This window comes from Conger conger, chromosome 16 (assembly GCF_963514075.1).
Source record: "Conger conger chromosome 16, fConCon1.1, whole genome shotgun sequence".
Classification (NCBI taxonomy): Eukaryota; Metazoa; Chordata; class Actinopteri; order Anguilliformes; family Congridae; genus Conger; species Conger conger.
In genome coordinates this window covers 36,865,452-36,892,320 of record NC_083775.1, presented here as the reverse complement: position 1 = coordinate 36,892,320, position 26,869 = coordinate 36,865,452, and the positions used below count along the sequence as shown (strand labels likewise).

The 26,869-nt window shown below is 44.5% G+C and overlaps 3 protein-coding genes and 1 non-coding gene across 11 annotated transcripts in view; 1 reads left to right on the top strand and 3 right to left on the bottom strand.

Annotated features, from left to right (window-relative positions):
- Positions 1-997: 997 nt before the first annotated feature.
- On the bottom strand, positions 998-14,517 carry aldh16a1 (aldehyde dehydrogenase 16 family, member A1). The gene is made up of 17 exons (XM_061224764.1): positions 13,288-14,517; positions 12,375-12,474; positions 11,358-11,484; positions 11,028-11,185; positions 10,610-10,687; positions 9,859-10,046; positions 7,886-8,044; positions 7,440-7,598; positions 7,110-7,266; positions 6,305-6,380; positions 5,575-5,680; positions 5,203-5,342; positions 3,485-3,652; positions 2,279-2,483; positions 1,895-2,080; positions 1,375-1,500; positions 998-1,241 (listed from the first exon to the last, which is right to left on the bottom strand). Exons 1-17 carry the CDS (start codon positions 13,372-13,374, stop codon positions 1,056-1,058), a joined length of 2,406 nt encoding a protein of 801 aa, XP_061080748.1. The 5' UTR covers positions 13,375-14,517; the 3' UTR covers positions 998-1,055.
- LOC133114200 (uncharacterized) lies at positions 14,144-16,329 on the top strand. The gene is made up of 3 exons (XM_061223368.1): positions 14,144-14,158; positions 15,213-15,406; positions 15,489-16,329. The coding sequence occupies exons 1-3, from the start codon at positions 14,144-14,146 to the stop codon at positions 15,949-15,951; spliced, it is 672 nt and encodes a 223-aa protein (XP_061079352.1). The 3' UTR covers positions 15,952-16,329.
- Positions 16,330-20,091: 3,762 nt separating this feature from the next.
- Positions 20,092-20,302, bottom strand: LOC133115625 (small nucleolar RNA U3). The gene has a single exon (XR_009705798.1). It is a non-coding gene; the product is annotated as a small nucleolar RNA U3 (small nucleolar RNA).
- Positions 20,303-25,690: 5,388 nt separating this feature from the next.
- The window catches only part of LOC133115310 (uncharacterized), a 40,201-nt gene continuing 39,022 nt past the window's right edge, over positions 25,691-26,869 (bottom strand). For all 8 annotated transcript variants that reach the window (XR_009705624.1, XR_009705625.1, XR_009705627.1 and 5 more), the window contains one exon: positions 25,691-25,993. The gene's annotated coding sequence lies outside the window, so the exon portion shown is untranslated. The remainder of the gene's footprint in view (positions 25,994-26,869) is intronic.

Sequence of the window (26,869 nt, the reverse complement as noted above, 5' to 3'; positions counted from 1 at the left end):
TGCCGGCACCACATTAATGGTCTACCATTTGCCTCACACTTCTTGTCATCCAGACCACCGCTAATGTACCTACACCGGTCATAACTGCGCTTAGCTTCCTGCTGATAATGATGGTAATAATCACAATCAGGGAGCACACGTAAGGTGCTGTTAAAAAGAGAGTCAGTCCCCAGGCCAATCTGTACTTTGATCCCAACCTGGTGGACACACGTCACGTTGAAAGAAATGCAAAATAAATACCTGTGACTTTCTTTAATACTGCTGCTACTAATAACAGAAATGATGTTGATGAAATGACAAGGGCTGTCCCCTTTCAGCAGGATTTCATGCTCATGTCAGCTCTTAATTACAAGTAAATAATAAGATAAGCACTTTTGATGCATGTTTTTATTATCAGCTCTTGCTGCAGGCTGTGCCTGTATCCAGGATGTAAATGTCCGACCACGGTTTAGAAAACTAAGCCAGGGTGAAATGCTGAGCCCCGGAAAAGCACCGACGAGGGACAGCTCAACTCATGGTTACTTTATTATTGCCATGTGGAACAAGGCTATAGATACAAATATAGTGATGAACAATTTTAATGTTAACGGTCACATGATTCTTGTACGGTGTGCACACTACATTTTCTCTATTTAGAACAGACCACTTTCTAATATATTAGTAAATTTCTCCAACTTTATTACAGACATGTAACACATATGGTGTGTGTGTGTGTGTGTGTGTGTGTCATTGTTTGACCATGTGTATGACGGAGGTAGCTATCCAATCTCTGATGCCATTGGAATGTCTCCAATTCTCAGACTGTTATCATCACAGAAACTGATGTAGCAGGTTGCAATACTGTGAGCACAAGGTATGACCTGTGCGCCATATAACATTATTTTCGGAATGTTTATGCAGTGACGCAAGAAGGACATATGAACCGAGCTGCATGTATAAGGCTGTCCATGGGAATAATATGAAGCGTTCTTTCCATCACACAATCCCCCCCATCCCCCATCCCCCCCATCCCCGTCCCTAAGTGCTGTCACTCAACGTGGCCATGCCCCTTCTCCCTAGGCAGTGGGTATCCACACACTCTTCCAGTGAGTGGCCTGCCTCCACATCTCCTCCATGAGAGAGGGATGAGGGAGTGCCCAGTCCCATCCTCCATTCTTTCCGCCCTCATCCCCCTCTTCCTCGGGGTGAAGCCACAGGCTCTTCAGGGGGTTACAGCATGTGTACTGCAGGAACTGGCAGCCCTGAGATGGAGGGGGAGAGAGAGAGAGATGTGATAGAGAGATAGAGATAGAGAGAAGAGAGAGCATCAGGACAATGCCACAAGGCAGAGACAGCAACTCCAACTATAGGCTAGTAAATGAAAATGGACCTCACCTCTTGACTGCCCCAGTACCAGATGGCCTGTACAACACTGTGATTGGCCAGTGCCCGGGTCAGCTGGTCTTTACCGCCTGTTATGATGCTGACCACGCCCTCTGGGATGGCGGAGGACTGCAGTACCTGGAAGCAGCAAGAGAGACGGCCATTGTTTGGGCTACACTTGTGCAGAGGATGCTGTGTGGATTTAGGGAAAATATCCAAGGGGGAAAAACTTCATTCATAAATATGGTGCTTTCTAGATTCCTATAATGGGAAACTGCATTTGATAATTTTCCTGTGGAAAATCAATAGTCGTTTTTTTTAAGTGTAATACATGATTGTTTGGGGTGAACCTTTTTTTCATTCCAGGAATCAATTTAGTTGCCCTTCTTTGTACTTTTTGCCTGAGTTCCTAAATCGTTCTTGCAGCTTTTTGAAGACTGACAGCTGAATGGATAGTTGCAGATGCTCACCGGTGGATACACACACACACACACAGACTACAGGTAGCGCAGGTGAACGGTAATTAACACACCTGAATAAACTCTAAGGCAGGAAGAGGATACTTCTCACTGGCTATCATGACCACAGCATTGCCGGCAGCCAGGGCAGCCCCAAGCAGAGAAACCAGAGAGAGGAGGGGACTCCTGTCTGGGAGGACCACGCCCACCACTCCTATTGGCTCTGATAAGGAGAGGGCGGAGCCAGACTGGGGGAGAGACTGGAAAGATAAGAGAGAAAGTGAATCACTTGTTTTATGATCCATTTCTAAGGGCACTTACACGGTTTACAATACTGTGTGGAATGTTAATCACAGTAATTCCATGTAGTTCTTGCGCAGAGATTACAGTGAAACAGAATGCCATGCCAAATGCGGCAATAAACCACAGAAATATATCACGCCAGAAAGATCTCTCACCTGCACCCCACCCACTTCTTTGTCGCAGTGGGCAGCCCAATCGCAGAGCCGAGAAATGCTGAGCTCCACCTCCATTTCCGCCTCCTCCAATAGAATGCAGGTCTGAGCCTGGAGTGACACGGCCATGTCCCGCCTCCTCAGCTCCAGGCCTTCGGCGAGGGTGTAGAGCGACTGAGACCGGGAGACCGCACTCCTCCTCCTCCAGCTGTAACCGAGTCAGTGAGAATCGCTCAGTTTCCTGCGATGAGAAATGTACTTCCTGTCCGTGCTGCACACGCACCGACATCGCACGACACTAACGCAAGCCCTCTCACGCGCGGTCGTACACCAAGACGGGACAGAACGTCACATTACAGTCGCTCAGCAGGACTTCATATCCGGAGACACTTTCAGAAGTGGAGACAATCAGTTGCTCTCCGGAGTCAGTATCACCAAGAGGGCATAGAGGCTTGTTTATAATCAGTACGTGTCAAGTTAACCCAACAAACAATTAGCACAGCAAACAAAAGTAAACGCCGAAAAACTGTGTTTACAAAGCTACCTGTATACAATGTTACTATCCCAAAAGGAAAGAGGACAGTGAAAGAGGGTGTAAGTGTAATTTTCTTGATTGACAATGTGCGTTGACATAAAGACAATCACGATTAAAAATAATTAATATAATATATTCCTTATTACGATTAGACCACTTTCTGAATTAAGTGCTTACTAGGAGTCTTCCACTATCTCTCTCACAGCAGACAGACAGCCTCTGACCTTAATGTCTCTGCTTCTCCTAGAAGGGGGTAGCAAGCACATTACGGTCTTACGACAAGGGCAAGGTTGGAGTTTATCTGGAGACTAACGAATAATAATCCTAGGTTGTCAGTATCATGTCTTCCTTGTTTTTGTCTCCACCCTTGTGAAAAAGTGTGTATATGTCTCATTCAAATCAGAGAGCCAGTAAGCTCTCTCACTTTCTGTTAGTTCTTTGCAAATAAATACTCAAGTATAGGTATCGTTGTTTTACTGGGACCTGTTTCATCAGACAATGCTCACCTGTGAAATGTTAAAAAGGGCATTTTTCCCTAACAAGGGTCAGCAGACTACTTAAAGAGGGGGGTCTTTAGCCAGTGTTGGAAGCCCTTCAGGGGTGATGTTGGCCCTGGTAATTTCGTAGCTCGTAATGGACAGTGTAACAACAACAGACGGGCGAGAAAGCATTACCCTGGCTGGGATTTCAGGGCCGCCTCCACCGCGTTGCGGACGTCTTTGCGCCCCCCGTCAGGGCAGTACGCCGTCACGGCGCCCCCCGGTGCCAGGACTGCCACACTGCAGCCGGAGTCCGCCTTACAGGGCCGGCCTCCCACGAAGTGAAGGTAGGAGCGTGGCACGCTGAGGGAGGAAAAGGGTTAATGCCGTAAACGCCCTTGCGCCACACTCACACCTGAGGGACACAGCGCGTCACACTGAGACCTGAGGGACAGAGCGTGTCACACTCAGACCTGAGGGACAGAGGGACAGAGTGCGTCACACTCACACCTGAGGGAGAGGGACAGAGTGCGTCACACTCAGACCTGAGGGAGAGGGACAGAGTGCGTCACACTCAGACCTGAGGGACAGAGTGCGTCACACTCAGACCTGAGGGACAGAGCGCGTCACACTGAGACCTGAGGGACAGAGTGCGTCACACTCAGACCTGAGGGACAGAGGGACAGAGTGCGTCACACTGAGACCTGAGGGACAGAGGGACAGAGAGCTTCACACTCAGACCTGAGGGACAGAGCGCGTCACACTCAGACCTGAGGGACAGAGGGACAGAGCGTGTCACACTCAGACCTGAGGGACAGAGGGACAGAGTGCGTCACACTCAGACCTGAGGGACAGAGGGACAGAGCGCGTCACACTCAGACCTGAGGGACAGAGTGCGTCACACTCAGACCTGAGGGACAGAGGGACAGAGTGCGTCACACTCAGACCTGAGGGACAGAGGGACAGAGAGCGTCACACTCAGACCTGAGGGACAGAGGGACAGAGTGCGTCACACTCAGACCTGAGGGACAGAGGGACAGAGTGCGTCACACTCAGACCTGAGGGAGAGGGACAGAGTGCGTCACACTCAGACCTGAGGGAGAGGGACAGAGTGCGTCACACTCAGACCTAAGGGACAGAGGGACAGAGTGCGTCACACTCAGACCTGAGGGACAGAGATGTGGGCCAATGGCAGAGGCAGAGTAAAGTGGCTTTCACATGATGGCGTCAAAGCCATTCAATTCCTATGGAGGGAGTATCCACTTGACTGCCGTAGGGCATCAGGGTTCAAATTGTTTAAACTTTGATCTTATTTGAAGCTGACTTTTCCTAGCACGTCAAATCACACCACACATTTGTATGAAGCAGGCAGATGTAGCCTATGCTACTACAACACAGAGCCCAGGCAGAGCTGTTTCATGTAGGCTACATGACTAACTGAGTTAGCCCGGCTAGCCTCTTGATGCTTTGGAAAAAGTACACAATTTCGTTTTTTATAACCGTAGACGGCCTACCCCTATCGCATATTGGTGTGGCTTGTTGCAGTTTAACAAACCAGTGGATGAGTTTCAACAACTACCGGTACTCGATTCTTCCCACGTGTAGTTACCGCCTTACCGTTGAATGCAGCGTTTGATTCCTCTCATGTGAAAGCAGCTTCAAGCACACAAAACAACATCACGATTTCTCAGAAGAACCGCCTGACTATTGGTTCATTAGCAAAAACGCATCCTCTGAAGTTGGTGCTGACTCGTCTGAAATCAGTGTCAGTAAGGTTAAGAGCCTGAAGCACGAGGATACGTAACCGGCAATGGAAACGGTACATTTCTCCAGTACGGATTACAGTAAATGAAAAGATGTGAAGTTGACGGCTTCGCCATCGAGAACGTGACCGCGGCAGCTGGAACACTTACAGGGCGGGGTCGGTGGACTCGGCTGCACCGCGAAGCAGGGGTCGGGATGCGGCAGTCCCGAATTTGACGTAGTCAACGGGCAGAGGAGAGGAGCGAGGCAGGGAAGGAGAGAGAGCAGGACGGAGGAACTGAAACAGACCCTGAGAGAGAGGGGAGGGGTTCATTACCTTGGCTGTGCAGTTCACAACACAAAACTTATTTTGTTTTTGTTCTTTGTCGACATCTTTTTATTTTTATTACTGTTTCAATGAGAGCGGTGCAATGTGCCCCCAAAGTGGGCGTGGCATTCAGTGATGTACAGTCTAACTGCTGATTGTGCATCCTGGGCGATGGAGAGTTCCGGAGAGGGAGCGGGTGGAGGTGGGCTCTCACCTGTGGACCTCCGACGACGCAGGTCCCGCTCTGCTTCACGCCAGAGAGACACAGAGATGGGTCGAAGACGGAGTGAGAGTTCACCCACACCGTGCCGACAGACAGACTGCAGGAGGGAGAGGGAGAGAGAGAGAGAGAGAGAGAGAGAGAGGGAGAGGGAGGGAGGGAGAGAGGGTGAAGGAGAGAGAGGGAGGGAGAGAGGGGAGAGAGAGAGGGAGGGAGCAGGAGTCAGTAAGAAGGATATGTGTAGATACTAGTGGTCTCCAACCCTTGTCCTGGAGACCTACAGGGTCTGCTGGTTTTTGTTTTCACCTGAAAAATCAGCACCCAGTTGAGACCCAGGTAACCAGGTAAGGGGAGTAATATGTAATCAACTGCTGTAATTGATGGATTAAGGGCCGAGTAACAGCGAAAACCAGCAGACCCTGCAGCTCACCAGGATCAGGGTCGGAGACCACTGTCAGACAGACAGACAGACAGACAGACAGACAGACAGTCAGACAGACAGTCAGACAGACAGACAGTCAGACAGACAGACAGTCAGACAGACAGACAGACAGACAGACAGACAGACAGACAGACAGACAGTCAGTCAGACAGACAGACAGACAGACAGACAGTCAGACAGACAGACAGACAGTCAGACAGACAGACAGACAGACAGACAGTCAGACAGACAGACAGACAGACAGTCAGACAGACAGACAGACAGACGGTCTGGAGCCAGTACCTCTTGGCACACTCGAGACTCAGCGTCAGGTCCTCAGTCCAGACGGAGGCTGCCTGCCCGTGGGGGCTGTGGTTCGCTGAAACGAGCACAAGCATCCGGTCACTTCCACCGCAGACAGGGCTCAGCGCTCATTCTCACCTCACCAGAGGAGTGCTCGCGGGCCTCCCAATCGCGCCTTCAAATGTGAAATGGCTGACATGCGGGCACTTTCTCAGATTTACTCCCCTCCATATTAAAGGTATGATCGGTGGTGTTGGACTTCTAACGGTCAAGAGAGGAATTGCAGCAACAAACACCCTGCTTAGTCTCATCAACTGTAAGTCGCTTCGGGTAAATGTGTCGGTTAAATAACTGTAATGTAATGGTTAGAGTGCAACTACACTATTTAATAGGGCTAATGGTTAGAGTGCTACTACACTGGATAGTAGAGTGTGGGCACAGTGAACATTCATAATCTACGCAGATTTGAACGGCTAACAAGCTGCTCTAGTACCGAGATCTGTGGACTCTGCTTAGTTTTTTAACCAATGTTTTGTCTGCTCTCTAAATTGCTCAGATCGTGGCTGTGTAGGCAGATCATTTTTAAGGTCATTGACCAATTTGAATAACAACCAATTTGATCTAACACTTTACTGTGACTAAATATCTTGGTGGTTATTTCAGTAGGGCTGTAGTTATTTCAGTAGCTTGGTGGTTATTTCAGTAGGGCCGTGGTTATTTCAGTAGATTGGTGGTTATTTCAGTAGGACCATTGGTTATTTCAGTAGTCTGCCCTATCTGTGTTGTGTCAGAAGGGTGAAGTTACCGATGGTGAGCCCTTCTGCAGTGGTTCTGAAGGAGAGGGAGGGTAGGAGAGGGCCAGCAGGGGGCTCCACCACACAGGGGCATGAGGGGGCAACGCCCCACAGCACAGTGGGCGGGAACAGCGAGGGGGCAGAGGGCGCGGGGCAAGCCTGGATCACCTGAGAGAAATTAATTCAACATCAAAAATTATACACTCTCATACCCGTGTCTCACAAATCACCATTACTCCTATTCACACGCTAAGCCTAATACGGAAAACGGGAGAAAACAATTCTGTATGCTAAGCACTACTTTTTCGAAATTTGGATATTCCTAAATCTGTTTGACTCACAGTCGCCCCCTGCTGTTGAGCCTCATGCACTGCAGCATCCACAATGGGTCGATCAGATTCAGCCAAGAGAGGAAGGCACTTCATTCCTGCCATTCGAATCTTCAGCCGTGCATGGACACGGTCCCAGACTGACTCCTGCACACACAGTATCCACTGCCACTGCGAGAGAGTCAATCCCAGACTCAGAGCGCTGTTCATCCAACATATGCTACAACACTTCCACCTTGTGGCCATGCTTGGTACTGCACATCATGAAGACATTATTGAACAAGTGCATGGCATTCTTCCTACATCCAGGCACTACAACTTTACGCATCACTAGGCACCCCAGTGGAGACAGTAAAGACAGTTATGAGTAACTGCAATATTATTTAACTGCCTGAAGTTTGCGGAGGACAGTATAAATATTCAGTGATTTGAAAAAAAAAATATATATATAAACTTACATCTTTTTTCTTTTTAAAGGCTGCCTCTATCACACCATCCACTGCGCTGTCAATATCAGCGGAATCAAAAATGATGAATGGACAGATGGCACTGGTGGACAGAGAGAGAGAAAGGGGGACGCCCCACCCTGCAGTCTCCCTGCCCAGAATCTCACCATCCTGAGAGAAAAACAGAGAGGGAGAAATGGTGGGTAGGGTTAGGCGAGATGAGGTACTATCATACAATCATTGTCATAGTAACAGTAGCTTTCAGAGCTCAGCAGAACATGGGAAACCACATAAGGTTCCCAGTTTATATGCATCTGTTTATTCCCGGTGTAAGTATGTACCAGTTTATTCTGTGTAAGTATGTACCTGTTTATTCCCGGTGTAAGTATGTACCTGTTTATTACGTGTAAGTATGTACCTATTTATTCCCGGTGTAAGTATGTACCTGTTTATTCCCAGTGTAAGTATGTACCTGTTTATTCCCGGTGTAAGTATGTACCAGTATATTCAGTGTAAGTATGTACCTGTTTATTCCCAGTGTAAGTATGTACCAGTTTATTCCCGGTGTAAGTATGTACCTGTTTATTCCAGGTGTAAGTATGTACCTGTTTATTCCGTGTAAGTATGTACCCGTTTATTCCCAGTGTAAGTATGTACCCGTTTATTCCCGGTGTAAGTATGTACCAGTATATTCAGTGTAAGTATGTACCTGTTTATTCCCAGTGTAAGTATGTACCAGTTTATTCCCGGTGTAAGTATGTACCTGTTTATTCCCGGTGTAAGTATGTACCTGTTTATTCCGTGTAAGTATGTACCCGTTTATTCCCAGTGTAAGTATGTACCTGTTTATTCCGTGTAAGTATGTACCTGTTTATTCCGTGTAAGTATGTACCTGTTTATTCCCAGTGTAAGTATGTACCCGTTTATTCCCAGTGTAAGTATGTACCTGTTTATTCCCGGTGTAAGTATGTACCCGTTTATTCCCAGTGTAAGTATGTACCTGTTTATTCCCGGTGTAAGTATGTACCTGTTTATTCCGTGTAAGTATGTACCCGTTTATTCCCAGTGTAAGTATGTACCCGTTTATTCCCAGTGTAAGTATGTACCTGTTTATTCCCGGTGTAAGTATGTACCTGTTTATTCCCAGTGTAAGTATGTACCCGTTTATTCCCAGTGTAAGTATGTACCCGTTTATTCCCAGTGTAAGTATGTACCTGTTTATTCCCAGTGTAAGTATGTACCCGTTTATTCCGTGTAAGTATGTACCCGTTTATTCCCAGTGTAAGTATGTACCCGTTTATTCCCAGTGTAAGTATGTACCCGTTTATTCCCAGTGTAAGTATGTACCTGTTTATTCCCGGTGTAAGTATGTACCAGTATATTCAGTGTAAGTATGTACCCGTTTATTCCCAGTGTAAGTATGTACCAGTTTATTCCTGGTGTAAGTATGTACCTGTTTATTCCCAGTGTAAGTATGTACCCGTTTATTCCCAGTGTAAGTATGTACCTGTTTATTCCCAGTGTAAGTATGTACCTGTTTATTCCCAGTGTAAGTATGTACTTGTTTATTACGTGTAAGTATGTACCTATTTATTCCCGGTGTAAGTATGTACCTATTTATTCCCAGTGTAAGTATGTACCTGTTTATTCCCAGTGTAAGTATGTACCCGTTTATTCCGTGTAAGTATGTACCTGTTTATTCCCAGTGTAAGTATGTACCTGTTTATTCCCAGTGTAAGTATGTACCCGTTTATTCCCGGTGTAAGTATGTACCTGTTTATTCCCAGTGTAAGTATGTACCTGTTTATTCCGTGTAAGTATGTACCTGTTTATTCCCAGTGTAAGTATGTACCTATTTATTCCCAGTGTAAGTATGTACCTGTTTATTCCCAGTGTAAGTATGTACCCGTTTATTCCGTGTAAGTATGTACCTGTTTATTCCCAGTGTAAGTATGTACCTGTTTATTCCCGGTGTAAGTATGTACCTGTTTATTCCCAGTGTAAGTGACCCAGCTGACACTGGGACTCTGAGCCACTCTGATCCCCAGGCTCAGGTCTTTCCCAGTGAGGACGTTCAGGGCCCCGGCAGGAAGCCCGGCCTCCCCCAGAATGCTGGCAGTCAGAAGCGCAGGAAGGGCTGTCCCAGACCCAGGTGCTACGATGACCGAGTTTCCTTGGAAACAGAGTGCTGACATCATTTCAAGTCAAATGTAACAAATGATTTGTGAACTGACCAGGTTTTATCTATCTATATCCCACCACTATATTCACTGATTTATAAAACTGAAGCACTCTGTAGTAACATGTATGCACCATTGGCAGCCCCTGTGGGCCAACAACACTCCAATGCCTTTACTATTACTGAAGGAACAGTAAATTAATTCAGTGCTTCGCAAGCATTTTGTCCAAATGGGGTCAGTGCATTATTTTAGGTGTGTTACACCATGCAACAAATGACAAGTTGGCAACCATTTTACTGACTTGCCTGGAAAAGGTATTGAATCAACACAGGGTTTGGGTCAGAGGGAAAACAGGAGCAGCGGTGAAACAGAGACATGCTCTTTGGGACTAGTTTGCTACAGGGCAGTATTGTTCTGCTTGTTGTGCTTTCATCAGAGGAGCACGTTCAAAAATGAGGGAAGACTTATTTATTTATTTATGTAATTGTGGAAGAGAAGGTTGTCCAGACGATAGGACAGCCGCCCTAGCGATGGGAGGGTGGGGCTCCATACTCACCCACTGCTAATGCTGGTAAGACTTTCAGCAAGAGGGCATACAGGGAGCAGTCATCTGCCACAGCCACAGCCACAACACCTGGGGGAGCCCCATAACACAAAGAGCACAGCCACACGGTCATACACAACATCACTCCTGCACGAAGAGCACAGTCACAATGTCATACACAACATCACTCCTGCACAAAGAGCATAGCCAGATGGCCATACACATGCATCCAGACTGGAGTCCAAGGTAATGTTTGGGTGAAATACAGACAGGTAACCAGCTCTTTGACAAGGTCAGCACAGACTGGCACTGAAAAGTGACACACTATGACTCTGAAGCAGAGTGAATCAGAGACTGGTGCTATATAGGGACTGACTCTGGAGGAGAGAGAGTGAGGAGGAGAGAGAGAGGGAAACTGAACGGTCAGCACCTCGGGGGGTCCAGTGGGGAACCAGAGTGTCTCGGAGCTGAGCCCATCCGGCGTAGTACTGAAGCAGTCGCACCACCGCAGATGCAGCACTGGGAGCCTGAGCCAACTCACACATCTCCGTCAGGCACTGGGCCTGTCTCTGCAGGACACCAACACACCTGTGGGACAGACAAGAGTCAGGCAGTGTCCGGCCCTTACCTGTGGAAAACCCTGAATGTTCAAGGCCCTTACCTGTCGAAAACCCTGAATGTTCCAGGCCCTTACCTGTGGAAAACCCTGAATGTTCAAGGCCCTTACCTGTCGAAAACCCTGAATGTTCCAGGCCCTTACCTGTGGAAAACCCTGGCTCTCTGGTGGCAGCTCAGTCCGCTCCAGGCTTTGGCTCCGCTGACCGCGGAGGCGGCGGCAAGGGCAATATCTTCCTCCGCCGCACACACAGTGGTGCACAGCCCCTGCCCTGCAGAGACACGCCACATCGACCAGCGAGATGAGCCGCGATCATGCGGAAATTCAAGTACCACCTCCGGGCCAGTGGTGGATTACATAGCACTTGACATGGTGGAAGCCATGTCCAGCCAGGGTGACTCATATGCAGACCAGTGCTTGTGTGTCTAGCAGGTTCAATGGCTGTATATACAGTGGGCTCCAAAATGATTGGCACCCTTGATAAATATGCACAAACAATACTGTAAACAAACAAAATCATAATTATTGACATAAGCTATATTTTATAACATGTGTGAAGTAGTGTGCTTTATTATTGATGAAATGGTCTTACAGTTTTCAAATAAAAAATGTATTTCCCCAAGAAACAGGTTTCCCAATGCTCAATTACCATTGGTTTCTTCTCAACTGACAGTTCTTAGAATTTTCCCATGCTGATGGGTGACAAAGGGATTTTGCATAATTGTTACCTCATTTCTATACTCCAGTGAAATTGGAAGCAAAGAAATGACTGAGAATAACTAAACTAAATAACATTTTATTGCCAAGTTCACTTTGGTTTTATTTTCAATAATTGGGAGGGGTGCTAATAATTTTGATGCCCATGGTTCTCAGAAAAAATAAGATAACTCAATAAAAAACATTGAAACATATACAAAATGTACTGAATTAAAAGTATATAGTTGTCCTATATGTTTGAACTGAACATATAGATCATTATCGGAAATATGAAATACAGCCTTTTTTCTTAATTTTTATGGCAGTAATTCTGGAAACCACTCAAGTTAATGTGATACTGTAAACATCGAGTGTGAAGACATTTCAACTAGTAACTAATATTAATCACAGCAAAACAATAGAAGTGCTAAGTGTCCTCACTAAAGACATTTACAAATCCGTTACCTGAAGCATCGTTTACAGTGCTGGTCTGTCTGTCGGACGGACAGACAAATGTCCCGTCCAAAAAGAGACCGAGAGAACGAGAGTGACTCTCTAGCCAGGACTGAAAAGCGAGAGAAAAGACAGCTAATTTTACACGCAGAATAAAGGGGAAAAGAGATAGCATGCAGAAAGTACAGTTGTTGCACTTTAGGTGTCATTCCAGTAACACCCTCTTTTCAGATTTGGGTTCCCTGTAACTTCCTGTTGGGACTAGTTTCCTCCTACATGTAGAAGGTGTGGCCATACACTTCTCCACCTCTGACAATCAGTAACAAAAGAGGTTTCAGCCAATTAATCAGTAACAAAAGTAAGCCGTCCCCTTCATAATGCACAAAATGAACTTATGACTGTGATGAAATTAAACCATGGTGTTTATGCACCAGTTTGCACGGACAGTGAGGGGAGAGCAGGCAGAGGAGAGCGTTCAAATTCTGCCACTGTCAGTATGATTATCAGCTACACAGACTGTTTTGTACTGTACTCAGCTGGCATGTCTCTTGTCACATGTTTGTCTTGTGAGATAAAGTAATAAATATCACATGCCAACTCTTCGACACTTTCAAAGCATTTACCGACTGAGTTATGAATCTGAGCTGCAAGGGGTAAAATCCTTAATAATGTCCGACAAATCGGACTGTTGCGACGAAATTAATACATTTAAAAACCGTAAGTTAACTAGCTAACTTAGCACACATTAGCTAATCAGCAGAACTGTTAAGTTACTATCTAACTGACGAACTCCCACAGAACTTATAATTAAAACAGGTTTAAGCCAGAGAATATAGCTAGCTATTGTACCCATTCTTCCAGAAGAATCGCAGTGCTAATCAAATATATTCACAGGCTACAGGACAGTGCTTAGTTACATATTTACCTGTGCAGTCGCTGTGCTGGAACTAGCTGGTCCGTACTCCATCGACTGAAAAATATCGTGCACCGTCTTAGTAGTGCAACCTGCCATACTATTATCGTCTGTGAAATGGACGCAAATGTAGCTATCTCGACGACAGCTGCACTTTACGTTATACGCCAACGATGATGATTTATTCAGTTCGATAAAGCGTATCACTATATTAGCTTGCCAGCTAATGACCTATACCTGATGACTGTTGAACATAGATCCTTAAAACTTTAGGAGAGCTGAATACCAGCGACTCGCCAGCTGAGTTTTTTTTTTTAAGAAAAATTATTAAACAAGTCTGGCTTGCTTTCAAACAAGCTATGGCTAGCTATATAATGTAGCGCTATCAAGCCACGAGTTATCAGATTAAACCTAACGTTACCCAGATTTGTTCAACCCCGAGATTAATAGCACATCAGCTATGATTAGATGTGTTCCTAGCTAGCTCACGTTAACGCTATACCATTTAAATTAACTCCACAAGTGTGAACTAGCCACTTTTGCTTAAGAAAAGTTAGCGTGCAAGCTAACAAGCTTACTAGCCAGCAGTCACTGTAACGTTACGTCTTGCAGAAAAGAAACTGCCTTCACGCTTCTATTCGACAAAACTGCTCAGCTCCCTCCCACCCTCATGCAGCTCAAAGTCAAAAGTTCTTTCAGACGGAACGAATATTTCAGCTCGTTAAACCTTATGAAACATGTAATATATGATTTGATTCTACACGGGCAAAGTAAAAGGTACCCAGCTCTGGCCTTAGCCAATGAGAATATGTGCCTGATTCTTTGCTTACACCAATCACAATCATTTCATCACCGCCCACAGAGAGGAATGATCGGCAGCCATGTGCTGCTCCAGAAAGGAGAAGTGCAATAGCATTTCACTCAAAATAGGACTTGTGAACATATCCATCTACCGCGACTTCACGAGAAGCGGTTGTCTGACGTCACACATCAATGGAGGGACACATTGTAAATAGTAAACCATGAACTAAAAGTCACCGCTAAATATTTGTTATCGCATGACATTAAAATGAAACGTAGTCAAATAGTACAGACTTTTCTACGTGTGAATTGATGTGAAACAATGTTGCCAATGTTTATTAGTTACCTAGTTAGGGCAGATTTTCTCTGAAAGATACCTTCTTTGCACACAAGTGTGTGTGCTACATTGTTAGCTAATCTGCAGTCAGTAAATGGTATATTTCCGAATGATTTCATGGTTTTTTTTTGGTATTTCTTACATTTTCCCAAAAACATGAAACCATTCGGAAATATACCATTTACTGACTGCAGATTAGCTAACAATGTAGCTAGCACAGTTATATATTGAGGAGTGATATATTTCTGCCGTTCGGTCGGTGCAGAATGCGGACAGTTCATGTGGTGTTTTTTAGTTTACGTTTGGCGATTGGAATGAGCCCTGTTTTTTTTTTTTCTCAACTGAAATACGTTTCTGAAAAAAATCAAGGTGAGAAATAACCTTGAATTTGTATTCATATTTGATCTGTAAAGGTAAGTTTGAAAGTTTGGTCCCAGTTTGGTGTGCCAGGCAAGCTATGCTACAAGGCTCTAGTTTATATGACTCTTACCACAGGTTGGGGCCACTAGTAAATGTTGTTTATACCTAAGGAAAATATGTAAATAAGAGAAAATTGAAGTCAGGTGAAAGTGTGTCTGAGATGTTGTTGTCATCTTTGTGCTGGGTGGAGGGGTGTAGTGTCTATACTGTCTGATATATCACTCTTGATCTCTGATGTGCTCTGGGGCAGCAGCTCTGCAGGGTAGGTAAGTGCTAGTGCTGTGCTGTGCTGCATACTGGCCTGGATTTCCACGGTTTAAAAGAAAAGTAGGCTGTAAATTTCTCATTCTTCTCCCTCCTTTCTACCCTACTTGTAAAGGCAAGGACTGTGCCTCCTCCAAACACGCCCTCAACTCTTCCTTCAAATAAAGGCCCCGTGCTGTTTGTCCCCCACAGCTGCAGCAACCAGAGGATTGTCCTCCTCCATGTGGCTGGCCCAGGCCGCAGTCGCTTCTGCAAAGTAGTCGTGTCTGAAACAATCTCTCCAGGTGAAGTCTCCTCTTTGCTCCTATGGTGAGTGCAGCCTCCTTCTCAAAACTCGCTGACAACACCACCAACACTGCCACTGATGCCCCCCCTGCCTCCTTCTCCACAGCGGTAGGAACCCCAGGAATCACACCCATGACCACAGGAAGCGCCACGGCGACCACTGCAACAGCTCCCTGGGCTGCTTTCTCCACTGCTGCAGGGACCTCAGCTGCAGTCAACTTCTCCATTGCCAGCAACACCTGCCACCTGCACTTCCAGCTCAGCAGCTGAAGAAACCCCTGTCAAACGGGGAACCTCACCCAGACCCGGAGCAGCCTGTTGCACCTTCTGTACCTCCACCATCAGGGGACTTCACTCCCACAGCCTCAGCAGCTGAAGACTCTGAGATGCACTGGACAACCTGGCCAAGATCTGGATCCGGAGCAGAACCTGCAGCCCCAGGACCCTGCACTCCTCCACCACCAGGGGCCCTCGCAATCTGCAAAGGACATCCTCCAGTCCGGACAACCACGGGCCACATGCCAAACAAATTGCACACAATCTCCGCTAGCCAATCCCTGGCTGTGTAGCCATACTTAAGGCACTTACGGCAGTATGTAGACAGCCCAGAATAGGTTGAAATGCCCCATCTGGGCTGATTAAAAACACAGCCAACAGATGTCTTGCCCTTGCCCTTGCCCTTGCCCTCACCCTCAGAGTCCCTATGCAGTCTGACAAGGCTGTTTGCCATTCAACTCCAAATAAACTTTTCACTCACACTTCCCCCAAAAAACCTCACTCTACAGAGTCACATCAAACAATCCATGGGACTGGAAGTCCTAAACGCAATACAATCTTGTCACGTCTACCATAAATCCACCATCACATACTGCAAATTCACCTTGTCTCTTCTTGGCAGTGTGACGAGACTATTGACTTTGACCTTGTACAGAGCTTTAGCCCAAAGAATAAACCCCTCCCCTGCGCCCAACTCAAAATGTCCCTCAACAAAACCAAATTATGAAAACTGATCCTCCCAGGTACCGCACATGCCTGGTCTGGACTGAAGACCTCCCCTACCACCGATTTAGGCCAATTCACCAGAACCTGAGTAGGGTTACAGGCCACCAGTTCCCCAGATCTTCCCAGTCCCCTTTCTTGTATAACAAATGAATAATCCCATGTCCCTCATGGACAGTAGCATTTTACGCTGCTCTCTAATCCCATTAAGCACAATATCCCTTGCTATAATATCACAGAAGAAGGTATAGAGCTCCCTTGTAATTCCATCCCTTCCCCTGGGCCTTCCCTCGTTTTAGGTGGAACAGTGCCTCTCTATCTTCCTCTTCCTCTTGCTCTATGGCCCTCCCCAGTGCCTCCTGCTGCCCAGGCCCAACCTCTCTCCATAGCTGTGCCACAAACTGGTCCGCCTCCCACATGTCACACTCTTCCTTCCCGAATAATGATGAATATAATCACTGCTGCTTCCACTTTGTCCTGCTGCAGCACTGCCTCCCCCTGTTCAGTCGCTAACACATCAATAAAGGATGCCTCACCCTTCTCCCTAGTCTCAAAAAGGTCTCAAAAAATCTCCTTGCCTTCGGTTCATAATACTTCCTAATTTCCTCTTTCAATCTTTTAATTTCATCCCCTTCCACCTGCCAACCCCTATTCTCCCACCACTTCAAAATGGACACTTTTTTTTTTGAATGCCCTCCATCCCAAATAAAATTCCGTAAACTGCTCAACAAAAACCCTATCCTTCACCTTCCTACTCCTGCTCGTCCTTCTGTCCTTCACCCTCCACCATCTCCACCCCTACACCCTTGCCCACACCCCTACACTCCTTTCTCCCTGATTCCCCCCTCTCTACCGCTCCCTCAACCCTTCCCATCTCCCAACTGGTCGTCCAGTCGGGCCCTCATTCTGACAGAATGCCGGAGGTTGGTCAGTGTCTCCAATGGGCTCAGGTGCATCAGGGACGTCATCACAGAGAGGGACTTTGCGCCTGGTCGCGATGTTGTGTAGGAAAATGCAAGGAAGTATTATGTTGCATGCTTTCTGTGGTTCCACTCTCAAGTAGTTAAGGCATGCAAAGCGCCTCTTCAGAACTCCATTTTTCCACACCCATGTAGTCACCCACAACTTGGTAGAAAGTCCCACACACATAGAAGCGAAGAGCAATGAGGACCTGTTCCTCCACAGACAGACCATGACTCCTTTGGGTTCTGTGTTGGTGGTCAGGCCTGAGAAGGTCCACAATATACTGAATATCAGCTCTTCCGAAGCAAAACCGAGCATACAGCTCCTCATTGGTATATTTCTGCAGTGGATCTATACGCTCAACATACACCCTTTGACGGTATCTTCTCCTGTGGTGGCGATGGACAACACCTGCCATGTCACTGCCTCTCTGTGACCTTCTCTCTGAGTCCTCTGAGAAAGGCTGAATATACATATGGCTGTGTAAATTGGTCTTCCCAAACACACCTGTTAGCTTAATTGCTTTGGCTTGTGTTCAATTAATGCAGGGGTCGGCAACCCTGGTCCTGGAGAGCCGCAGGGTGTGCTGGCTTTCGTCGCCACCTTAAAATAAGCAAGCGACTCAGACCCAAGAAACCAGGTGAGGTGAGTTAACTGTGTAATCAACGGCTTTCATTGATCAATTAATGCCAAGCAACAACGAAAGCCAGCACACCCTGCGGCTCTCCAGGACCAGGGTTGCCGACCCCTGCATTAATTGAACACAAGCCCAAGGCCTATAAAATGATGCTTGCTACATCAAAGCGGTGGAACCATGGACTCAAAAAGCCCAAATTTCTCTGCTGCTGAAACCCACGCCCTACTGGAGGGTGTTAGGTGTCATTACAGGTCATTGGTAGGATCTTTTAGTTCTGCCAAGGGTGGTGAAGTGAGCAGTAAAATGAAGAAGGAAATTTGGGCTGAAATCACACAACATGTGAATGCCATGGGGTTTGACAACAGAGGACAACAGAGCAACTAAGATTTCGGTGGAAGAATCTTAAGGCCAGGGCAACAAAAGACCACGCTGAAGCCAAGAACAGCCAAACAGGCAACAACCCATATAAGAGGGGTGAATACACAGACATAGTCCTTGATATTATTGGAGGTGAAAAGTCGGAAGCTCTGCATGGGATCCAAGATATTGCAGAGGATGGTGATCCTGTGATGACAGCAGAAAGTGAGCCTTCTTCAGAAACATTTATTCTTAATCTCAGCCCTGTAATCGAGGGAGAAGGTCAATCACAGGTGGAGCCAGAAGGCCTAGTTCCCACAGGACCCCCAGAGAGAGGCTTAAAGCACCCAAAGAAAGATGACGCCTATAAGGTACTTCTGCAAAAAGAGACTGAAAGGACAGAAGTACAGATCCATCTAGCAGAGGAACAGCTTATTCTTGCCCGACTGCAGCAAACCAAGGCCAGACTTGAGATCCGCCTCCTAAAGGCCAAGCTTGGACAAGCTGGTCTCTCCACAGCAGACGAAGCAGATGATGATGATGAAGAAGAACTCATAAGAAGAACTAAGAAGTAATTTATTTTGTTAAGTATTGGACATTTAAGCCTTTTTTATCCAGTTCAATTCAATAAATCTTTGTTTGAAACCTGTTCGAAACATCCATAATGTATTTGTGAGTAAAGTATGTATTTATTTATTTGTTGTAGGTCTCAGATGAACGGACTGCCTGTTTCCAAGAAATGGACAATGGAGGGGGATGTTTATATTGTTTGTTTGCTGTTCCGTTCAGTCCTATTTTCTGTTTAAATAAAGCATATTGGAGTGACCCCACACTATTCTACCTGTTGTTCTTTACATAGCTACATTGTGATAGTCCCATTTAGACCACAGGTAATCCAGATTTGGTAATCCTGAAAAGTTTGAATCCGGATCAGAGAAATCCAATCCCACACTGCTTTGAAAAACCAGCATAAAAATAAGATGGATTACGTGATCCTGGATAGCAGAAAAATAGATTTCCAAATCTGGATCAATTTGATCCAGATTAAAACTTTTGAAAAACCGGCCCCTGGTGATGTGGGTCCCCTGGTCAGCCACTGGTCTGGGGCTTTAAGATCAGCTCTCAAACTTGCCTTCGGCCTGGTGGGGAGAGGTGACCAGGGGGTTTTCTTTTTTTCTCTTAAAAGATTGATTATTCTATTGGACCAATAAGTAGGAATTTGGAGCATGTACTTACCATGAACCAGTTTTACACAGTTTCTACATAGACGTATAAGCCCCCAAAATATACAAAGAAATACATGCAACAAACGAACATGAAAATCAAGACGTGGAAATGGTTAATTATAATTTAGATATTTTTCATCGCAATGGCATATCAAATACTCGCCTTTATTTCTTAATCCTGTGCAGTAACATTTTCAACTTTAAGATTAAGTGCGCTTTTTAAAATATTACTCAAGGAAATAACCAACTAACGAGCAAAATGGTCAGACTATAAAATATCGTGGATAGCTATTATATAACTGACTTCCGACAATGCGCTTTGACATGCTAGTAACAGCGATTGAGAAATCTTATTTACACCATAAGAAGGCTAACCACTCTGAACGCAGAATAAGCGCGTTTTTGTAATACTATACACGGAAACAATCAACTAACGGGCAAGAAAATTAGATTATGGAAATACAGGGATCGCTGTTCCCAATAACGCGCTAGCCTGAAAGAATCTTACTTATACCATATAAAGACTAACCACTCTGAACGCAGCCCCTTCCTCCGCATTCTTTGCAGAAGCGGAACGGTCATCAATGATAGAGAACGGTTGATAAATCAATATTCTCTATCCGCTTCGCGCTCAGAAGGGGATGCATTACCTCATCATCGTGGGTAGCGAGACCAAACACTTTCGAAACGCATTTCTCAGTCGCAAACTATAGAAATGATCCCTGAAAGTATAGTCTTAACGTTAAACAGGCACTCGTCGGGGTCCCTTTAAAGAAGCAACTACTTTCATCTACGGTTGTCTTCATCGACGTGTTTCAATCACACCAAATTATGTATAATTATACCGGCGTGTCACACGATTTTGTTTCGTGCGCTAATAATTTAACAACCAAACACGTTATTTCACAAATGTTACTGAATAGTAGTGAATTCAAAGAATTAAAAATATGACTTAGTATCCAATGGTATATTAGATAAGCAAACAAGGTAAATAACAGAGAGTGCACTCAGTTCATACAACTAGAGCGACGGGCTTAATTTCATGCCACAGCTTTGCAACGCTGAGTAAAACAAATGGTCAAAAGTTTAGTATCCGTTTGTAACATCTCCGTGGACTATGTTGCGTGTCATTCATTACGCTGTTTTGCCATGGTTGTAGCCCAAATACATGTTAACAACAGTACATTTGTTTCCGCAATCCCATAATGCTTCACTACGTATTTGCATATCAACACGTAATCATATTTCATTGGAAGGAAATCATACAGGCGGCCAAGGATACGAATCCTCTCAGAAATTTGCAAGCTTCTGTGGCAACCCGAGAAATTGCAGTTTAATAAGTTTAAAAAAGCAAACCTTCTTCAAAAGAAGACACCTTTGGCTCCAATATAGAAGGCATTTTCATTGACGTGAGCCCATTTTATATCAGAGAGCAGCTAAATATATTCTCAAAATATTTTATTATTATTCAATCTGCTTAAAAATAAGGATCAAGCCTGCTTTTCAATAATAGCAGGCGAAATTGTGGAATGTGTTTGACTTGTTGATGGAGGTTGTGTATTTGACAAAAACTTCAATCAATGGACCTCATTCAATATATTAGTATACAAGATGTTATTATTGTGATTATTGTAGGGGATTTGTCCAAGCTGTTTTCCCATTGTATTTCTAAGCATGCCAGGCACTGCCACAATAAGCTGTAACCACTCGAAAAATAACATCTTTTCAGTGACAAAAAAAAAATCTTCCACTTCCTCTGTGTTTGAGCTTTGTTTTATTAATACTTAGAGTAATTCTAGGAAAACAACCCACAAAGGCTTTCAGAAGACACCAGGATGGTGTCTGTAGTCAAAATGGTAACCATTTTATTTTGGGCAAGTAATTTCCAAGCTAGTGTCAAGAAAAAGGGGTGACTCTCAAGGGGTTAAATGTTTTATTCAAAAAGAGAAGTTGTTCTGCAGTGCTTGGTTTCAGACGGCTTCCCTTCTGCCTCACAATCCCCCTGGCCTGTGAGGATACCCTCTCATACAGCACTGAGGATGCTGGTCTGCTCAGGTATTGGATGGCAACCCAAGACAGGTGAAGATAAATCTGTTCATAGGCCACCCAGTACTTCAGTGGTTCCTCTGCCCTAAACAATCATTTCAAGTAAGGCCTCATCCAGCTATTGTTTTCTGGACCCTGTATTATCAGAACAACAACAATAATTCAAACAAGCCAAACTGTAAAAAAAATAAAATAATAATTATAAATGTACAAAAAGTAGTGTGACACAGATAAAGTAATAGTAAAAGACAAAAAAGTCAAAAATGAAAAGCAAATTTGTTTTCAAGGATATATTCAAAGATGCAGGAGGGTTGTCTCCAATGTACTTTGGGGTAGAGCTCCAGAGAGAGGGGGCAGGTATTGAGAAGGCCCTGATGCTCCATATTCAATGTTTGGTTCTGATGGGAATGGATGTGATAGAGGATTAGCCTCAGCAGATTGAAGGGAACAGTAAATATGCGTTGTTGAAAAGGAAAATAATAATAACATAGACACTCACCAAGCACTTTATTAGGAACATTTTTACTTTATTACACCTACTTATCTAATCAGCCAATTGTGTGGCATCAGTGCAATGCATACAAATTATGTACATACGGGTCAGGAGCTTCAGTTAATGTTCACATCAACCATCAGAATGGAGAAAAAATGTGATCCAAGTGACTTTGACCATGGAATGACTGTTGGTGGCAGACAGGGTGGTATGAGTATTTCAGAAACTGCTGATCTCGTGGGATATAAATGCACACTAGTCTCTAGAGTTTGAAAAGAATGCTGCAAAAAACAAAAATAAATCCAGTGAGCAGCAGTTCTGCAGACAGAAATGCCTTGTTAATGAAAGAGGTCTAAAGAGAGAGAGGTCAAAACTGGCACGAAGGTGAAAGCGCAAATAACCACACATTACAACAGTGGCATGCAGAAGAGCATCTCTGAACACACAACGCTTCATAACTCTAAGTGGATAGTACTCACTGAGAGTATATAATAAAATAAATTATAAATATATTTCCCATGAATTCACATTTGTTATGTTTGTTCTTCACCAAGGCATCCTATGTTACACAAAACACATGTATACTTAGATAAATTTAAACTGTAAAGCTCGGTGGCTTTTTAGACAACTAGCTTTGGCATGCATGGTAATCCCAAGCCCACCAACCTCAAATAATTACAGAGATTCCTGGGCCTTGTGGGATAGTATAACAAGTTCATAAAAAATGTTGCTGACCTAGCAGCCCCACTGAACAGTCTAAGAAAGGCCCATGGATTTGGGCCAGAGAGTATCAGGAGAGCTGGCAGAAGCTCAAAGATTTTCAGTCACCTCCCATCCTGGCTCACCCTGATTTGTCAGGCCGTTCAGGGTAAAAGTTTATGCCAGTGATGTGGGTTTAGGGGCTGTTCTAGCACAACACAAGAGGGAGAGTACGTTATTGCCTTTGCTTCCTGCAAACTGTGCTGAAAATAATTATTCTGTATTGTTTTGGAAAAGAAGTGCCTGGCTGTTGTGTAGGCTGTTGGTGCTACTTTCTGGAGGAAGTAAACGGTAAACGGTAAACGGTTGGCATTTATATAGCGCCTTTATCCAAAGCGCTGTACAATTGATGCTTCTCATTCACCCATTCATACACACACTCGCACACCAACGGTGATTGGCTGCCATGCAAGGCACCGACCAGCTCGTACAGTTTGAGGTAGTGAAGCATTATCATGGTCCTTCAATGCTCCCAAAACAGCATCATGCTTGTCATGTGAGTGGACTGAATGAAAACTTGAATGTGTTGAAAAAATAGTGGAAAAAAATTGGTAGCATCCTCTACGGTCCACCGGGGGGATGCAAGTTCATCGAGCTCCAGCATCAATGGGGGATCATCAACACCACCAATCAGGTCCTATGGGAGACTAAGAACATCAAGGTCTACCAAAAAACAAGCGTAGACCTGGTCACTCTCCGGAGGAGGATCCAAAACCTCCAAGATGGCGTGTTACTGGAATTACATAAAAATAAGACCCTGGTGAGAGAGAAATGGGGGGTAGAACTGGTCATATAGTCCACCCCCCCAAGAGTGGCATTTGGTCCTCAGCACCTGCTCCAACCTGAGCAGAATGGATCCTTTTTTTCTTTACATTTTAATTCAATTTTAGTCTACCTGTTTAGCTTTTGGATTGTGTATTGATTTTGCTTACTTTTTGTAAATTTTGAAAGTTTTATTTTTATTTCTTGTTTTCTCACTGCTTAATTTATTTTCTTAATTTCATTTAGTTAAAATAAATGTGTTAATTTAGATGGTTAGCCATAGTCCTTTTGTAATTTATATTCAATGTGTTTTAAAAAAGAAAAATGCTTTTAAACTGTAAAGAAAATTTGAAACCCAATAAAACCATCACAGGTGGAGGGTTCTTCTCACTTCATCCAGGCCCTGTGAAGATTGACAGTGGATAACCTGGATAATTATACCACGTCATTCTACCGTCAATATCTGTTACTAAATGTGGAATAAATATATAATCTTACTATTGGTTTTTCACGTAGAGATGTTTTTGGAGGATTACTAAATTCACAGACTCATGTAAATAAATGTTTTGTGGGTGGGTGAGAAGAGCAGCAGGGAGTATTAAGTCTGGTGATGAAGCACGAACATGGAAAATATGTACGTATTACTGCTTGTTGTTGTGTCCATATGCATTCATGCATTCAACACATTTATTATTTTGCATTGCATTATTTCATTAGTGCATTGGTTTACTATATTATATTATGGCACTTACCTGAAACTACATTGAGACCCTAGAGGGCGCTGTATAGATATGAGACCTGATGTAAGCTACGAAAAAGGAATGAAGAAGAGTTACAGAAATTACATTACATTACATTATTGGCATTTGGCAGACGCTTTTATCCAGAGCGACGTACAACAAAGTGCATACCCATAACCAGGGATAAGTGCGCTGAAAGACCCTAGAGGGAAGTACAATTTCAACTGCTACCTGTACAACAAAGATAAGGACCACGGCCTAATTTTCTTTTTTTTTAAACAACAAATAAACAAACAAACAACAAAGCAAAAGTGACCAAACTTAACTATCCCAATACTGCTTACCTGGCCAACTAATAATACCGAAACACAACGTAAATCACAAAGACAACAATTAAGGTTCATAGGGAGGTAGGGAGGGATGGGGAGAGGTGCTGCTTGAAGAGGTGCGTCTTCAGTTTGTGCTTGAAGGTGGGGAGAGATTCTACAGTTCTGACCTCAACGGGGAGTTCGTTCCACCACCGTGGATCCAGAACAGACAGTAGTCGTAAGCGTGAGGTGGAGGTTCGGAGAGGGGGAGGTGCCAAGCGGCCTGTGGAGGCTGAACGAAGAAGTCTGGCAGGGGTGTAGGGTCTGACGATTTTTTTAGAGGTAAACTGGGGCTGACCACTTAACTGCTTGGAAGGCTAGCACCAATGTTTTGAATTTGATGCAAGCCATGACAGGCAGCCAGTGGAGGGAAGTAAGCAGGGGGGTGACATGTAGAACAGACAGTAGTCGTAAGCGTGAGGTGAAGGTTCGGAGAGGGGGAGGTGCCAAGCGGCCTGGGGAGGCTGAACGAAGAGGTCTGGCAGGGGTGTAGGGTCTGATGATTTTTTTAGAGGTAAACTGGGGCTGACCCCTTAACTGCTTGGAAGGCTAGCACCAATGTTTTGAATTTGATGCGAGCCATGACAGGCAGCCAGTGGAGGGAAGTAAGCAGGGGGGTGACATGTGAGTGTTTGGGAAGTTTGAAGACCAGACAAGCTGCTGCATTCTGGATAAGTTAGAGGGGTCTGATGGCGGACGCTGGGAGGCCAGCCAAAAGGGAGTTGCAGTAGTCCAGGCGGAACAAAACCATCACTTGGACCAGGAGCTGGGTTGAGTAGGGGGTGAGAAAGGGGCGGATTCTCCCGATGTTGTATAGAAAGAACCTGCATTACCGGATCACCGCCGCAATGTTCTTGGAGAGGGACAGTCTGCTGTCCATGTTACATTTCAACCTTATTTTTCTGAATTGTGTGGAAATTGGACATCAGACATAGTGGTGAGTAACAAGACATATTCATCAGGGAAAAATGGCTTTATTGACTTAATTTAATGCAAGACCAAATGATAACCAGTCAGAGCTGAAAAGAAGCAGTATAATTCATGAACACAATACACTCATCCAAACATTACTCTATCATTTTCTGGTTCACTGCAAGCTTATATTAACAGTAAACATTTACTATTTGCCGATATTAAAACAGTAAACATTTACTATTTGCCAGCATTGGACAACAGCTTCTTCAGCTTCTTCTATGCTTGTTTTCATCTGGCTTTTTTTCAGGGTCAGCCATAACTGATCACTCATGTCTTCCCTGCTTATCTGTAAAGGACAAACCAAAAATTACAGGGACAGTCAGGATAGGAAGTCAAGTCTGTCCTCTCTCTGCAGCAGAGATATAAAGGACATTAAAGTTTGGGTGAAAAGGAGAAGCATAAAAACTAATTCTGAGTCTAAGTTTGGAAGCGGTGAAAAATGCAAATGAGGTTGCTAGTGGGGACAGGAGGAAGTAAGTGGAGAAGCATGAAAAGTATGTTGTAAGCTGAGACTGATGCAAATAAAGAAAGCCCTTTGAAGTCTCTGCTGACCCCAAGGAATTTGTACACATCAGCACAATGAAACTGGTTAGCATGCATTTAAAGCCCCTTTCAAGAGCTGTATAAAACTTTCAAGACAGTTATATTGCAGCTGTAGAAACAGTGGTGGCATCTCTGGGGCGTTTATTGGATTATTTTTTAAAATTTATTACACAAATAATTATTTTCTCTTGTATGTCTTTTAATGACAACGTCATTAAGACACCATCTTGTAACATCTTGTTTTCCAGGAAGTGGATGTGAAAATACAAAAGCATTACAATTTCATGATTTTTTTGGAATATATTTCTTAAGACATGTTTGTATGGTGATGCAGAACTGACTAAATTGAGGAAGAAGTGAAATTTGATTTCAGCCTGTCTTCAAAGCCTCAGATGCCTCAATTGTAGACCTAGACGATGTATGTATCACTGTGTCGTCTGCATAAACCATTCCCATAGCAACTTTCAGGTAAGTCATTAATATAAAGACTGTCACCAGATTTAAATATATTGAATCTGTCTGCATGAAATTGGCATCATTACTAATTCCTATTATCATTAATTCCATATCATTGCAAGTCACGTCTGGAGTCATGCAGGTGAATCCATTTTTGTCCAAG